Genomic DNA, 18,525 nt, shown 5'->3' on the forward strand with positions numbered 1-18,525 from the left:
TTACCACTGAACAAAATGAACAATATTTTCTAATAAAGCATATATTTTTATTTTACTGGCATGAAAACATACCTTGTAGCAGGTAAGAGATAGCCTGAGTGCAGGGTAATAAATGCAACTTATAGGCATGAAACAGTTTTGTCAGCACATGTTACTTGGAACAAATATTTAAATAACAGGGTATGTGGGAGTATACTCAGTTTGACATGCTACTGGCAAATTGAATAAACTCTCACAGCACTTAAGAGAAATAAGGGCTAGAACTTATTCTATAACAATATATATATATATATATATATATATATATATATATATATATATATATATATATATATATATATATATATATATATATATTACATTTTGATAAGTCACAAAAATACATAACAAGAACTAATTATAAACTAATATTTCTCATATGTACCCAAAAGAGTTAACCTTTTTGTTATTATGTATACTTAATTTAATTGTTTGTTTGTTTTAGAAAAAAATTGTTTATTTCATTACATGTTATTGTAATCCAAAATTGTTTGCTGGACTTGACCTTGTCCAAAATTGGGTTCATTTCTGCTTGATCTGATTGGCCTTTTTTATTTCATTTATGTAAACAACTAATAAAAACTTTGTTATTCTCTGTGTGTATGAATTTATTATTAGGATTATTATTCAGGTAAGCAAAGAAGGAGTAAATATGTTGCTCAGGGTCATGGTTTTGGATATTCCTAAGTGAATTTTATAGGATATTGTGTTGTAAATAAACAAGGCTCATTAGATCATTTTAGAAGGTTATTTTCCATTATGTAATGGTTGTTTTTAGAAATTTTTTAGATGCTTCAGACATCATAGTGATATGACTGAAATTTTTAAAGCTAAAAATCCAAATCACACACACTCAGGTAGTAAGCATTATTAGGTCTGTGCAAGAAAACGTAAGACTGACCTTGACACTAACTTCAGTATGGAAGTGTAAGATTCAACAGCATATGGGGGGTGGGGATTTTTGTGCATATATGTAACAGAAGTCTGTGGTACATGTAAACATGGAATCAATACAAAGTGAGTTTGCACAGTACAAAACAAAATATAAAATATTACAAACTGAACATGATACTCCCAATTTTTTATTTGCCCACAGGCAAGCACTTTGCAAACTTTATCTTGTCCAAACCAAACTTGAGCTTGCCTTGTGCATCAGGCAAGTGAATTTGTCAAGCCTGGTTTTGAGAAATGATCTAGTTTTTATTTATTGCACCAGTCATCATTATCCTTTTTGCTTGTTTCTTAATCTAGTGTTTCCTGTACATTCATATTATTCTCAAATATAGTCCATAGAAGATGTTCATTAAGTTAACTAAACAAAAGAAGAAAAAATTGTTTTTTCTAGTGGCCATTGTATAACTAATTTATCTATTTTTAGTTACCATAATATAATCTGGGTACAACCAGCAGTTGAAATTAAGTGTAATGAATTGTATCCACTGTGCTCATTATAAAATGGTAAAATGAATAACATGCTTTGATGAACTTAAGTTGACATTGAGCTCTGTCAAGAGTGCAGCTGGTTAGTTGGAGCCAATCAGTACACTACAGTCATTTCCTGCATGTTTAATGGTTTAAAAATAAAAATAAAATTGTTTTAGATATTATTTGTACTTGACCTGCCAGTGTGGTCCTGCAATTCCGCTTCTTACTTACATTTTGGATGTGGTCCTTTAATTTTGCTTCTTACTTCCATTTTGAGTGCTGATGTGTACTCTCACAAGAAATTCAGGATAGGGAGTCAGGGGTCACCCACCCTCCACCTCCGGTCTAAATTTGCTGACTCAAACGCAGAATCTGAAGTAAAACTTAAAATTTCAAGATTTAAACACATGCTAAATAGTATCACATTATAGAATAGCCTGTATTGAAAGACCTCATACTTTGTGCATGAATATATTAGCTAGATACAGAAATGACCAGTCATAAGAAATCAGCTGTCTTAAGAGACCGTGTTTCATTGTCAGAAAGGGTGGTCTCTCAAATTAGTTTAGCTGTGCAGTACTTATTAAAGAAGAAAAGCAGTCAGGATGAATGACCTGCTAAATACCAGATAAATCTAGTATTCAAACTAGAATTTAAAAAAAATTAGAAGAAGTTAGTATTTATTAATTTAAAATAACTGTGCCAATTTCTTTAGTCTGGTCAGCATGATCCACAACACAATGCTCTATTCATGTTTTAAAATTAAAATTGCAGTGCAGCACATTTATTTTATAATGTATTGTTAAAAGAATGATGGTCATTTGCTTGTGATCATTAAGATATATATTGTGAAGAATTTTTGTGGCACCATTTTTGTAAGAACTTTTGAAAACTTGAAAGTTAACCCAGACTTATATGATAGCTGCATTTGCAAGAGTGGTCATGTAATTCTAAATCAAGTAAGCTGAAATTGTTGGTTTCTCTTCCTTTAATTTTCATTGAAAAATACATGATTTAGTTAACTTCAATGCCATTCATTTTAACCATTTATGAATCCAGATTCTTTTGTTTTAGACAAATAATTTCAATTTTTTTTAAAATTTTGCTAAACAAATGAGATTTTTAACAATTTGTATGAAATCACATTAACATAAAATTTGCACAAGTCAAAATCACGCAGGTCAACTGGTACCTGTAATTTAGGCTGTAAACTCACTTTTTTCTTCATGCACATTTCTGGAACTGTTCATACCATTAATTCTAATCAAGAAATAAAATTGACCTCTTTGGAATACCTTTTATGTTACTGTACAGACAACTTGGCACTTGCCTTGCTGCAGTAATCACATGGAAATTGCACATGGATTAAAAGAGTACTAACCTTTTCAGACTAATCCTATTTCATCAAGACACCTTCATTCATGAAACAATTCATATGCAGCAGGCAATGGGCAACAATGGTAATTGTACTCCCCCAGTTTTAGATGGTAATGATGTACACTGCCATAGTTGCAGATGGTAATTATGTACATTCCCCAAGTTTCAGATAATTATGTACACTACTACATTTTCAGATGGTATTTAATTACACTTCCAGTTTCAGATGGTACTTATGTATAGTTCCAGTTTCAGGTGGTAATTTGTACATATCCAGTTTCAGGTGGTAATTATGTACACTACCAGTTTCAGGTGGTAATTATGTACACTACCAGTTTCAGATGGTAATTATGTACAATCCCCAGTTTCAGATGGTAATTATGTACACTACCAGTTTCAGATGGTAATTATGTACACTACCAGTTTCAGATAGTAATTATGTACAATCCCCAGTTTCAGATGGTAATATTGTACACTCTAACATTGTCAGATGGCAGTTATGTATACTCCCACATTTTCAGATGGTAATTATGTATACTACCACAGTTTCAGATGGTAATTATGTACACTACCACAGTTTCAGATGGTAATTATGCCCAAGAGATATTCAGATTTGGTCCAGTCAAGCTCAGGTTTGCAAGGTCCCAAAAAATTAAGATGTGTCATATTAAGTTTGTGATGTTAATGTTCTGCAAGTTTTATACTCTTTATACTCTATCACCACACCACAAACAGCACTTTTATTTTGTACCACATTCTTCAAACATGTACATGCTTGCAGCTTCTTTAATCTATCAATCCATTTTTCAGAAGATTTTCTTTCGAAGTCAATTATTTCCATCTTGTCATCAGTGCTGAGGCTAGTCTCACATTTTTTTCATGCAGACATGATAATGTGAATATACTATTTAAAGCAAGTTTTGACAAGTAGGAAATGAATATTTATTTTGTAACTTTTAAGTTGTATTTTTAATCTTAGGATTGGTACATATACCGAATTCGCAGACTTTCAGATCCTGAGTTTCAGTCTGTGAGCACTGAATGTGCCTACGTTGTTGAATTTGAAGAGTCGGATTGTCAGAGATTGTTTTGATGCATGTGACTCTATGTTAATGTAGTATTAAATGATCAAGGTTGGGTATTTATCGCTGTGTTAATTTTACCTAATCACTCACAAAGTAAATAAAGTGCAAAGGAAAATTTAATCCTTATAATTCCATTTTACTTCCTTTCTGTCATCAGATCAGCAGATTTCAGCAGTAAAACATTCACTTTGATGTAGACTGAAGTTTTCTTTCATTAGCCTAGTAACTGCAACAGAATACATGGCCTGATCTTCACTAACCAAGAGTCATCGATTCTTTACAGTAATATAGAGTGGAGTGTCATAGCAGGCCATGCCAGTGACAAATTGTTATGATCATTATTTTAATATATATATAAAAAATGGTTGATTCTGTTTAAACCTGGATATTACTTTTTTTCCCTAAAATTACACTTGTTTGTGTATGGCATGTATTATAGCTTTCATTGTTCTTTCCTTCTGTGCATTTTGATCTTTCAACAGCAAAATCGTGTCCATTGTTAGTGAGATCCCTTGCCTGACATATGACCCTGGCCTTTAATAACAGTACCTGCAACACATTGTCAAGGTGAAATGCAATAATTTACAAAGATTGACTTCTAAAGCCTGCCATATGCAGGAAGGTCTGTGCATTTATATTGTTTTAGCTTCTAGTGGTCAATTTTAATCTGGGGTTTGTAAATTTTGATCAGAAATCAAATCACAGTGGGGTTTGTTGTTGTTATGATTAGGGTGTAAGGGCGTTTATATCGATAAAACTTCACATCAGATGACCTGGAAACAGTGCATCAAAAGTAGTCCACAGAATTTATTGATGTGTAAAAAATCCCAGATCAGGTGACCATTTACATCTAATCAGAATATAGAAACCATGGTCAAGTCATAAAAATTGGAACTATTGTTTGATCCTATAAACTTGTGAGATTTCTTTGAAAGGTGTTTATGGAAATAAAAAGCACTCGTCGCTAATATTAGCCAGCTGGAAATCTAGAACCCACTAATGGTGTTTATCATCAGTTTACATGACCAATTCATTCATATTTTTTGGCAAATAATTAAATGGATCATGTGTTCTCAAATCATTCTCAAAAATTGGCCTGAGAATGATTGTTTAGTGGCATGTTGCCAATTTTTGCAAGATGAAAATTGGATGATGTGGGACCGGAAACAGACATGTGAGTAGACATACGGTAACACTTAACAGGAAAAGAAAAATAAAGAGTGTGTGTGATTTGGATTTTAATGAGCTTTAACAATTTTTCAGTCATATCGCTACAGTATCTGCAGTGTGGCAGTTTATAGTGATGGCTAGCACTTGGGCATCATGCCACAGACATGTAGCATCATGTCCCACCCAGTTGCATTATCCTGACACCAGGCCGACCAGTCCTAACTCTAGCGTCTTAATTCTGAGCCCCTAGCAAGGCAGTTGTTAGTACCATTTTTATAAGTCTTTGGTATGACTCAGCCAGGGCTCAAACCCACAACCTCATGCATCCACCTCGGATGCTGTAATCATTAGGCCACTGGAACAGTCAAGTAAAGAGGGAATTCATCAATATCGGAAATATTTCAGTGAGGGACTTAGTTTTCTCTCTCTCTCTCTCTCTCTCTTAGCCAGTTCCTAAAGCCTTATCTACCTAGTCATTTATCTCTCAGCTTTTATAAGTGTACATGGCTAACTTTGTTATTTTAACTACTGTATATCTGCATTCTAATGGTTCCTTTTTTGCTATCTATTTATCTCTACTGTGTACATATATTTTTTAGGATCACTTAAATTATTAAGATATTGTTTTAAGGTACAAACAAAAATAAAAATAAAATGAAAGTTCTATATCCATACAATAAATATAATGTGATTTTCATAAAATATCCTACCGATATATTCTATTTTGCCATACTTTTTACTTTAGTTGGGATATTTTATTTTCATATTTTGGGGCAAGCTGAAATCAGCCAGGAGAAAGTTCAGTTTTTTAATCAGCCTGCCCTTAGCAAATTGACTTTTATAAAATTTAGAAAGCCATACATACAGCTCTACCTTATTATAATGCATTAGTTGGGGTTTGTAGTCCAGTTCAGGTAGTGTTTTAATTTTGGTCATGGAGTCCATACTGGTACTGTATTGTATCGCATTGCATAGATCAAGGAAGAGCTTTACTTACTTGACAAGAAAAGGCATAGATGCAACTGACATAAATTTCAGGGTTTCCTTTTATCCCTAACCAAGAAGCTGAGCTTTGGGGTAGAGGTTTGAGAATATGTGAGCAGAGGTTGAGGATATGTGGGTGGAGGTTGAGGATATGTGGGTGGAGGTTAAGGGTAAGTGTTTTACAAAAACAGAACTCAAGGTTATAGTCAGACAATTACAGTTTTGAGTGTCATAATGTAATATAGGTACATTTATTTGTATATCATTAATCTTGCTTGCTTGTTGTTTTTATTTTCTTCTCCTTTTTTAGGAATCAAAGGCTATTGTGGACAAAGCCTTAGAATGTGGAATCAATTTCTTCGACACTGCAGAGGTACAGTGAGAAATTTATATTTTGATAATTCCTTTGCTTGTTCTTAATGTTTCATTGAGCCGGTGCCCATTATCGTTTAGAATGTATAAAAGGTTTATTTGCTTTATTGATGTTTTCTTCTTGGTGGAATAAAAACAAAAATATGTAAAGAAATATGCCAACCAGTGAGTATGATACTAATAATTAATGTTTGATCACCCCGTAACAGTGCAAGAGAATATAGCAGTTTTTCTCTTGTACAATTTCAAAATGGAATCATTTGTGGATTCTGGTGTAGTTGATCAAGGCATGCTAGAATCACATTGAGGAGCTTTCGTGACTTAGCTCTCTCACAAGTAACAGCAAACAGAATCTATGAAGGTGCAGTCCCCCTGTCAGTTGACTCAAACTACAGTTCTTCCACATTGGTTTGATTTTTCTAATGTCTTAATAGCATGATCTTCTTTGGACCTACATTCTACGGGCATCTCGAGTACATTGCCAGGAATCAAAATGAATAATACTGCAATGTTTACCAAAATTTCTACACAGTTTACAAAACCCAAACAATGCTGTTTAATTGAAATTATCTGAAACTCAACCTTTCCCACCTTCTACATCTTAGGCTCACTGAACAGCTGATTGATTCACTCAGCTTGTATTTATTTGCTTTTGCCTCTTATTATGACAGGATTCAGTATATAAGATATGACGCAGAAAATATATCCAACAGTCTAGGTAAAATATCACTAAAATGATTGTGATTTTTTTTTCCTACTGACTCATCCAAGTATAAAAAGAAAAAAGCAGACAAAGCAATTAGATGCATTGTGTGGACATGCTCCTGGGATGTTTTTGTTAGATTTGCAATGACTAAAAAGCCATATGATTATTTAAAAGCTTGAAACGGATGAAACATAAATCAAAGGTTTTGTTAACAAATGTTTCTCAAAGGTGAATAACGCAGTCTGAATACAATTTTATCAGTAATGTTAGTAAACCAACCTGATGTGTAATGAGTGCTATAACTGGTTCTTGTAAACTTTACATTTTCCTTGAGATGTCACATTTGATATGAAAATTTTATTTTTATCAACAAAACTTTTTGTCAGAAAAGCCTAGAAATGAACCTCTTAAGCAAAAATATAGAAATCAGACACCCAAGTCCATGCTTATTGATATGTTTACCAATTTTGTAAAGATTTACAAGAGGTAAATTAAACTAAGCCATTTACACATGTAAATGTTGTAGCTTTATACGTCAAGTGAGGTAAATTGGTCCCAGGTGGCCAGGTGGTCTAAACTACCTATCTTGCTTTTACTGTCTGTCTGTCTGTCTGTCTGTCTCTCTCTCTCTCCTTGATATCATCTCAGAGTAAAGGTGATGCCAAACATTTTGCAGAAATCTAATTTTGTTTTTAAGTTTTAAAAAAATTAATATTGATTTTGTTGCATTAAATATGCTCAGAAAAATATATAGAATTATTTTGTTGTAATTATCACAAGTTGTAGCAAACAGAATTATTTTCATTTGAAATGACTGTACTGTCAGTACTTTGACAGTTTTGCATGTTTGGTTCATTTTAGAATGATGTCAAACATAAGATGACTATGACAAGGGAGGTAATGCATTGGTACTTTTTCAGTCAGACTTGTCACTAATTTTAGTACTTAATATCTGGAATTCTATCAAAGAACAGTGTATGTATGTTTGTGAACTTATTTAGTATGACACAGTTACTGAGATCACATTTTTTAGCAGCAAAAAGCCAAAGCTGCTAATTTATGGAAGGGTATAAATCATTAAGGATATACAATGGTTAGATATACTTTTTGATTGATTTCATCATTTTCATTTGCAAAACTGTGTTCTTAAAATTCTATATTAAATGTACATTTTAATTTTTTTAAATTATTTCATAGGAGACAAAGGTAGCAGTCACATCAACTTGTATCTAATCACTTCTAGAGTTGATAGTGCCTTGCCATACTATGTTACGTGTGACATCATATGAATAACATAATGATGTATGCTGGACAGTAAACGTTGATTTTACATGGTAAAAATTGATGTTACAAAAGCAGATATCGTGATGTGTTGTGTTGGTGTTATTAAAATGTACCATCTGTGTTGCAGGGTTATGCTGGGTCAGAGGAAGTTCTGGGAAAATGTCTTGAAGGAAGGAGGAGAGATGCCATTATTGCAACCAAATTTGGATTCCGGGATGGCATCACCACTCCTCCATATTCGGCAGTCCAAATTGATGAGGCAGTAACAAAAAGTTTGCAAAAGCTGCAGACAGATTATATTGATTTGCTACAGGTATTTTCATAGTTTAAGCAGACTCAGCTCACTGCCACTATTGGTATTATTTCTCATATTTGTACTGAGTATGATTACACACTAAACACAGATTTAAAATACTGTCATTTCATTTATACTTCTTGGTTTACATTTTTGTGGTTTTGGAAAAATATATACTTTTTAATTTATACTTGAATGTGTGAATTATATAAAGGATTTGATGTCTCCAAAGATGGATCATTCTTTATTGGGTTCTTAAATCTGTTAAGAAAATTTCATATCCCAATTAATAACGTCATGGTAAACACTCTCCTAAATATGAAATTTAACTGGTACACCAGTAATCAAACTATGTGATTTAACTGGTATATCAGTAATTGGAATATAAAATTTAACATGTATACCAGTAATCAAAATAGAAATTTAACTGGTGTACCAGTAATTGGAAGGTGAAATTTAACTGGTATACCTGTAATCAGAATATGAAATTTAACTAGTGTACCAGTAATCAGAACATGAAATTTAACTGGTATACCTGTAATCAGAATATGAAATTTAACTGGTGTACTAGTAATTAGAACATGAAATTTAACTGGTATACCAGTAATCAGAATATGAAATTTAACTGGTATACCTGTAATCAGAACATGAAATTTAACTGATATACCAGTAATCAGAACATGAAATTTAACTGATATACCAGTAATTGGAATATGAAATTTAACTGGTATACCTGTAATCAGAATATGAAATTTAACTGGTGTACCAGTAATTGGAAGATGAAATTTAGTAGGTATACCAGTAATTGGAATATGAAATTTAACTGGTATACCAGCAATCAAAATAGAAATTTAACTGATATACCAGTAATCAGAATATGAAATTTAACTGGTATACCAGCAGTCAAAATAGAAATTTAACTGGTGTACCAGTAATGGGAATATGAAATTTAACTGGTATAACAGTAATCGGAATATGAAATTTAACTGGTATACCAGTAATCAGAACATGAAATTTAACTTATATACCAGTAATCAGAATATGAAATTTAACTGGTATACCTGTAATCAGAACATGAAATTTAACTGGTGTACCAGTAATCAGAATATGAAATTTAACTGGTATACCTGTAATCAGAACATGAAATTTAACTGGTGTACCAGTAATCAGAATATGAAATTTAGTAGGTATACCAGTAATTGGAATATGAAATTTAACTGGTATACCAGTAATCAAAATATGAAATTTAACTGGTGTACCAGTAATTGGAATATGAAATTTAGTAGGTATACCAGTAATTGGAATATGAAATTTAACTGCTATACCAGCAATCAAAATAGAAATTTAACTGATATACCAGTAATCAGAATATGAAATTTAACTGGTATACCTGTAATCAGAATATGAAATTTAACTGGTGTACCAGTAATTGGAATATGAAATTTAGTAGGTATACCAGTAATTGGAATATGAAATTTAACTGCTATACCAGCAATCAAAATAGAAATTTAACTGGTATACCAGTAATCAGAATATGAAATTTAACTGGTATACCAGTAATCAGAATATCACTTTCCTTTATGGATTAATCATGGATTTAGATTGTTTATCAAATAGCAAATTTGCTGCTGAAATTTTTAATTTGCTACTAGAGTTAAATATATATATTTTTTTAATGGTTACCCTGGCTTTTATGGTGTTAGACTCAATGTCTTTGGTGAATGAATGGTGATTACTCAGGAATAGGGAAATATTGCCAAATCCCTTGCCATAAATTCTGGACAATATTTTGAGAAACTTTATGAATTTACATGAATGCAGAAAATGTAAGAGGTTTTGAATCATATCTGTAATTCTTAAGATTACTATTTTTTTCCTTTTGAAGTGACTGCCTGCATCCAGCAAGTAAAAGTTGATTTCTGACTTTATGTAATGTATATTAACAAACACTGTCCCAAGAGCCTGTAAAATATTCTTACTCCCATAACCTTATTTTAGACCCACTTCCCAAGTTTCATCGCCAATATGGATGAGGCATTGGAAGAACTCAAGAGGCAGCAAGCCAGGGGCAGAATCCGCCACTTTGGGGTGTGCAACTTTGGGCCCAAAAACTTGAATGACATCATGGCCAAGGGAGTCAAACCAGTTTCATGTCAGGTTTGTAAGTGGCAATACGTGTGTCCTTCATTATAGCATTTCTTTATAATGCTTTCAAATTATAACATAGTTATGCCATGAACTGCTTTTGTGTGTGCATGTGTGTGTTTGAGAGAGAATATACTTGTTATGTAGCTGAAGATGCCTTGGCTTTGGCCATTTGTTGTTTTGGATGCTTGATATTCGTGCTACAGTCCATAACGCAAAATTTTATTGGAGTCTTTCCAGTCTAGTTCACTTTGATCTGGAAGTGTCCGTAAGAGTCATTCAAATGAAACTTTATCATGATGCACCACAACTAAATGTGATTTCAAACTTTAATAATGTTCATAAAAGCTACTTCTCTTTCTCCTTGACAGATGGCACTGCTTATATTTTTTGTATTTAAAAAATGCCACTTTATTGCAGTATATAGTTGTATTAAAATGATGCTGATACAACATCCTAAATGGCTGTTTTGATGACCATCCTGAAAATCATGATATGGCTACTTGTCCTAACAGATGGGGTTTACACTAAAACAATAGCATAATGTAGCAGGTGTGGAATGAACATGGTACTCTTTGACCACACCATATTGGTCAGCTTGATATCTTGTTTTCGTCACTCCTTGCATATGAATGGTGGCATTAATATAGGATATAGTCTGCTACCTCAAGGCTAGTAGTTTTCATAATTTCACTAGTCATATTGCTAGTAGACTGGTAGTTTTCATAATTTCACTAGTCTTATTTCTAGTAGATTTCCTTTTAGACGGGTAGTTTTCATAATTTCAATAGTCATATTGGCTAGTTAATCTCAGTATGTGTATGACATTATTTTGTCAAAAGGGGCTAGTGAAGATTCAACAGGACTTGTAAATTTCTGCCTACTAATCCTTCTGGCAGCAAAGAATCTATGTTAATTCTTGGCCTAGCAATATGCAGTTGGTTGTCAGTGAAAACTTTTGTAGTTCTAAACACCAGCATCTTTGCTCTGAAGGAAGTTTGAAAACCAGACCTAAGTTACTTTGGGCTGAAGTCAAAGGTGATTGCTTGGATTTTTGTACTTCACTGAGCTTATGAACACTGTGACTTGTACATGTACAAGAGAATTTTGGCCAGACTTTATATATAGTTGCAGTCCAATGAACAAGGATTAAGGTAAACACTCCAACATTGATTTAAAGGTCAAAGGTGTTGACTTAGAGTAACACAAACAAGTTTGAATTGATCTTTATCAAACCCAGTTTGTGGATGTATCTGATGAAATATTTAATTGATACTGCATACTGACAAGACTGCGATGTAGTGAAAGAAACTATAAAGTTTCCTTCAAATAACATTGTTTTGTTCTTTTTTCCCCTAAAATTATTTAACTATAGATTTAACCAAACATAGCATGTATAGATACCTTGACATTGTCAGAAACATGTTCAGGGATTTTCCATCCATGATATCAGGTACATGGTAAGAGGCCATGGTAAATAAAATTGTACTGTATTTACAGGTTCTTGTGAATACATTAATTTTGGTATGTTTGAGTTTCTTAAGAATCTCAAAGATAGTTTCAATTTTCAGCAGTTAAGAAGACTAAATGGACAGAAGAAATAATAGCATGACAGATTCCTGGAAATTCTTGTCAGTGAGTAGAGCATCAGTCCCTTCAAATCTGGGCCCCCTTCTGAACCTGTTTCTGACTCCCTTTTGATGCAAATGAGGCTGCCAGTCACTGCTTTAGTGCTTTAAATCTGGGCCCCCTTATGAACCTGTTTCTGACTCTCTTTTGACGTGCAAGTGAGGTTGCCAGTCATTGCTTTAGTACTTTAAATCTGGGCCCCCTTCTGAACCTGTTTCTGACTCCCTTTTGATGCAAATGAGGCTGCCAGTCACTGCTTTAGTGCTTTAAATCTGGGCCCCCTTATGAACCTGTTTCTGACTCCCTTTTGATGCAAGTGAGGCTGCCAGTCACTGCTTTAGCGCTTTAAATCTGGGCCCCCCTTCTGAACCTGTTTCTGACTCCCTTTTGATGTACAAGTGAGGTTGCCAGTCGTTTCTTTAGTGCTTTAAATCTGGCCCCCCTTATGAACCTGTTTCTGACTCCTTTTTGATGTGCAAGTGAGGCTGCCAGTCACTGCTTTAGTGCTTTAAATCTGGGCCCCCTTATGAACCTGTTTCTGACTCCCTTTTGACGTGCAAGTGAGGTTGCCAATCATAGCTTTAGTGCTTTAAATCTGGGCCCCCTTCTGAACCTGTTTCTGACTCTCTTTTGATGTGCAAGTGAGGCTGCCAGACATTGCTTTAGTGCTTTAAATCTGGGCCCCCTTCTGAACCTGTTTCTGACTCCCTTTTGATGTGTAAGTCAGGCTGCCAAGTCACTGCTTTAGTGCTTTAAATCAAAAGACAAAAAAACAGCAGGGTACAACAAGATAAAATACAAAACATAAAGATGTATAAAAAAAATCTGTAGAATGTACGTACTTGGCCGAGATCGTGGGTCCCAAAAATATTACAAATATGCCAAAATTTGAATAAATGTAAACAACTTGTTCTGGTTGCATGCTCTTGAGCTTATCTTTAACGAATATTTATAAAACTAACCTCAGAGGTTCATATTTGAGTTTAACATGAGAAAAACAACACATTGAAAAAGATGCACATATAACTTGGTGTCTTATTTTTGCACAGATTACAAGTGGATATAGGCAAAAACAAGAATAATTATACATGATTATTCATTTAACAGCATTTTTAACGGAAACTTTTCTGTGAAACTTGACATAAGGGAGTAATTTGACATATAATGAACATACATAATTGGACACCATTATCTTTAGAACATACACAAGATTAACTTTTTCCTACTTAAAAGATCAGATTTTTTTTAAAAAAAATTAATCTGATTTGTGCTATTTGCCAGTATTCATTAGTCAGGTATACACATGTGGGGAAAAAAAAACATGTTAATTAACCATATTTTATTTAAAAAGTACATTTATTATGCGTATAACTTGGACACAGAATACCAATTAAGATGGCAATGATCTATAAATATTCCAATAAATTAAAACATGTGATGCTGGAAATTCCATAACATCATAAAAAATATAAATAGAAGCAAAATAAAGTGGAGAGAAAATATGTAGTTAGTCAAACAGTTCTGCATATAACTAGAGATAACAGAGATAATGAACTTAGTATTAGTTATTAGCATTACCAAAAACTATAGCCCAGAAGATATAGTCAAAGCACATAGTACTTGCTGCACATGGACAGATTTTGCTGCTGCATTAAGTATAAGTACAAAAGCGTTTAGTAAATCCTAAGTTAAATGCAGCTCTTATAATGCAAAAACACTAATATGGTATGTTGTTCAAGAAACACAGCCTGCCACATAACCACCATTTTTGCAAATTGAACCAACCTACATAAATCTACAGTGAAAGAACATCCCTTCTTCCGAAACACCAATTCTAACATTAAAGTTACTTCAACCAACTATCTAATTTAACTATGTTACCTTTGATTCAGATGAAACTTGTGCTACCTGAACAAAATTGGTGTGGCCGAGTGGTCTAAAGTGCTCTCCATTACGGATCACTGCCATCTCACCTCAGTCTGCGTGGGTTCGAGTCTCGGATTTGGCCAATGTGGCTATGTGAGAAAGCTTGCCAGTAGCTTCTCGAGGGTCGGTGGTTCTTTCCGGGAATTTCCCGGGTTCTTCCTCCACGAATAATACTGGCCCCCGTGTATAGCCTATCATGTGCTGAAAAATGGCGTTAAACCCAACAACAACAAAAACAAAATTGGTGCTCCTCTGATTGTAGTCACATTTGGTTCCACATAAAACAATTTTGGAACTATGCGCACACAAACAATGTGCAGGTGTTTGTAGACAAATGGTAATGTCTGTGCATGTTTTAATAATGAATGGTAGATTCATGCAGTAGCTGCAGTCTTTATGTTTAGAGAACAATATGAGCGCCACAATAAAAGGTCTCCATGCAAACAGATGGATTACATATATAATGTTGCAGACCCAAAATTCAGTACATTGAAATTACTTGTAATTTCAAAATATGAACCTTTATTATGGGCAGTATCTGTGTAATGAAATGGTTTTAGCATGTTTTATTATCTGTGGGCTATTATTTTCTTCTTGTTGTCTTTGTTGTAATTATACAGGACAATAAATAGTATACGGTCTGGTGGACATGACGAGTTATTTGTGTGACTAATATTTCTGGGTCTTAAAGTTTGCAAAATTTTAAAGGTATGTTTTTGTGGCCTCTGATTATATAATATTTTGTCTTTAGTAAGTTCATAATAATGCATTTTGTTGCTCTTTGATAAAATTACATAGAGCTGCTTCAACGAAAGTGATGATGATGTAACAAGATGGCAGTAAAATAATAACCCAAATTTTCTATAAAAAATTGCTCTCATCAAAAGATGCCAAAATTATGATAGCTGGATGTTTTTGCTGGAGGTATTTTAATTATTACTGCAATTATGTATCTACATCTGGTTGCTCTAAGATAAACTTTTATCATATTATATTTACTCTAAAGTCAATCAATAGCAGAGGTACCCATGATCTTGGCCAAGCACATATTTAAAATAACAAATTATGGTAACATGTCTAAAATTCTTAAAACCTGACTAAAGTTTCTTGTATCAACTGCATTCCCTTAAAAATTCCAATATTTTCTTCGGTGATATAGTTTTATAAAGTTTCTTCAAGTAGTTCATATCAAAATTACTTAGTTTCACAAGGTGGAAATGACACTGAACAAAAATGTGCTTCTCTGGCAGGGTACATAACTCTCAAGGTTCACCCTTCAGTAGGTAAGCACGAGTCACATGCATGTGTCCAAGTGCACACCACCACCTCATCTCTCGTTTTGTTCAATACAGTGGATGCCACTAACCTATAACAGGTTTGGTGTTCTGAAGTTTATGGAGTTTTCCTTTCACATATTTTGCCAAGTTTGTTGAACATGCTAATTTAAACAGTATTTCAAATCTGCATATGGAATCTTTCATTCAGAAATGGGTGACTACAGGATATGGAATCTTCCTTTCAGAAATGGGTGACTACAGGGCAGCTTTGTCTCCCGTTTCATTTCTTTTTATGCCAGTGTGACTTCAGAACACTTTTCCCAGATTGTATGAGAACATCATGTTTCTCTAATATCTGTGATATTAACAGGTTGTCATATTTAATATTCTGCAAGGCATTCAATTTCATTATGTTAGTGTGGGCATATGTGTTGTATTAATCAACACATATTTTGCTTTTTCATAATTTGCAGCTTGGTTACAGTTTGCTGTGGCGTTCAGCAGAGCATGAGGTGATTCCAATCTGCAGAGAGAATGACATTAACCTCCTGGCCTATTCCCCACTACAACAGGGGCTTCTCAGTGGCAAATACATGAAGCTTGAAGATCTACCTGAGGGGCGACGCAGGGGGAAGCTTTTCTCAGCTGAAAGGTATTCTTGATCTTGATCTTTTTCATCTCCATATAGCAGATATGAGACATAAATATTATTTTTTTCATGGCAGCGTCACAACTTTAGATGATATTCCTTGAACCAAAGATTAAACCATTTCTTCTGTATTTTTATTCTTTTTAACTTTGATTATTGAAACTACCTCTGATGGTCTTCAAAACTCAACTCACCAAATTTTTTAAAGAAATATACTGATAATTACAACGAATACATTTAAACATTAGGAGAGAAATGCATTAAATTAATCAGTGTCAGAAGAGAAAATGTGGCAACATTGGTATATTTTAATAAACTAAATTTATTAAGCAGTCATTTGCAGATTTGAAACAAGTGAAGAAAAAGAAAAAGAACTGCATAGCCTAGAGTATATTAAAGGAATACATGATATTGCATTTACATTGAATTATCTGCTTCCAAGAATGTTGAGCTAAAATTACAAAGAAAGCTTCTGTATTTAAATGTACCAGTTAGAATCAAAGTATCCATACAAATCCATATATATATATATATATATATATATATATATATATATATATATATATATATATATATATATAGTGATATTGTTTTATTCTTTGCTTTAATATTCAGAATATTTAGCATCATCTGAAAATTTCTTCTCAAATCCTGTGGCCATATTCATTTTTGTCCATTGAAACAAGTCAGTTTTGGCATAGTAACTATCATGAATATGAAATACATCATCACAGGAAGTAACTCATCGACATAGTGAAAGACTGACCATGTGAGAGAAGACTGGAGCCTCAGTGGCCCATAATTCATGCCAAAAGGTCAGCTGGTGGATTTAGTGGATACCATTATGACATTTATTTACATAACTTAAAGGAGATGAAGTATGAAAATTGCACTGACCTATCATACAGGTTATATAGAACATGGCACATACATTATCCAAATGAACTTGACTTGTGGGCTATACCCTCTTGTAGGGTTAAATTGTATATGTATAATGTGGTGCTGTGCTGTAACGAGACTAAAACCAAAACTAAAGCTGTACTTGTAACAAGATGACAAATTCTCCTTTGTAAGCTTAGGCTTTATAATGCGTATGAGAGAGAGAGAGAGAGAGAAAGAGAGAGAGAAGCTACAGTTAATAACAATGTCTTTTAAAATGCTTAAGAAAATGTATTTTTTCAATTGGACATCAGTTTTATATGGTCTTTTGCAGTTAGTCTCTTGAGAAAAATTCTCACCCTTGCTTTCATCATTTTCAGCACAAAACTGTCTCGACATGGACAAACTGGTGCTGAAGCAGAAATGTTTGAGGTTTGAATTTCATCTCTAGCATTCATTACACAGTGATGAATAGTTAACATCTTTTTCTCTCTTTTCTTCCCATGATCTATAATGCTAATTAAATTATCTGATGTATCATGGTATCATTTAGCATGTAAACTCCATCACAGATATTGCTACATTGCAAGTGCTTTCTGTTTGTGCTTCCTTTCTTTAACAGAAAAATAGTCCTTCATTAAAAATTTTTGTTAAGGTTTTTTTTTTGCGAATTAGTTCATGGCAATGAAAACAAGAATGACAGTTGGACATTTAAGATATGTTAAAACATTCTAAGATCATTAAGCAAAAAAACGTTAACAGGGGATGACGAGGTAGACTTGAATATTTGGGAGAAGTGACTTCTCCTTTTGGACAGAACAGGGAGACGTGAGAGCTGAACAGGGAGAAGTGGGAACAAAGCAAGACATGCAAAAAATATATATATATATATATATATATATATATATATATATATATATATATATATATATATATAATAAACAACATCAACACACGTGCGTCACTTTATTCAATTCAATGTCATTGCTTAAGTCATTAAATATATTATGTTTCTAAGCAATCAATGATATAAACAATATGACATAAACAAGATGACATCATAGCTTACAATTTTAACCTTGTTTCTAAGCGATCAATGATATAAACAATATGACATAAACAAGATGACATCATAGCTTACAATTTTAACCTAATTGTCTTATACTTTAACAAATAATTGACATGGAGATATGCATATACAGCACAGATTAATGATATCTTAAAGATACATATTGATATCTAAACATTATGAATGAATAGAGATAAACAGTTTTATTAATATT

At 33.2% G+C, this 18,525-nt stretch overlaps 1 protein-coding gene across 1 annotated transcript in view; it reads left to right on the plus strand.

The window, feature by feature from the left end:
* The window catches only part of LOC149776211 (uncharacterized), a 32,025-nt gene that overhangs the window by 1,637 nt on the left and 11,863 nt on the right, over positions 1–18,525 (plus strand). The window contains exons 2-6 of the mRNA XM_089942561.1: positions 6,391–6,453; positions 8,570–8,755; positions 10,736–10,894; positions 16,188–16,366; positions 17,623–17,674. Coding sequence (XP_089798687.1) covers positions 6,391–6,453; positions 8,570–8,755; positions 10,736–10,894; positions 16,188–16,366; positions 17,623–17,674 — 639 coding nt within the window. The remainder of the gene's footprint in view (positions 1–6,390; positions 6,454–8,569; positions 8,756–10,735; positions 10,895–16,187; positions 16,367–17,622; positions 17,675–18,525) is intronic.

The sequence above is a fragment of the Sinohyriopsis cumingii genome, chromosome 18 (genome assembly GCF_028554795.1).
Source record: "Sinohyriopsis cumingii isolate HCF-2022 chromosome 18, ASM2855479v2, whole genome shotgun sequence".
Classification (NCBI taxonomy): Eukaryota; Metazoa; Mollusca; class Bivalvia; order Unionida; family Unionidae; genus Sinohyriopsis; species Sinohyriopsis cumingii.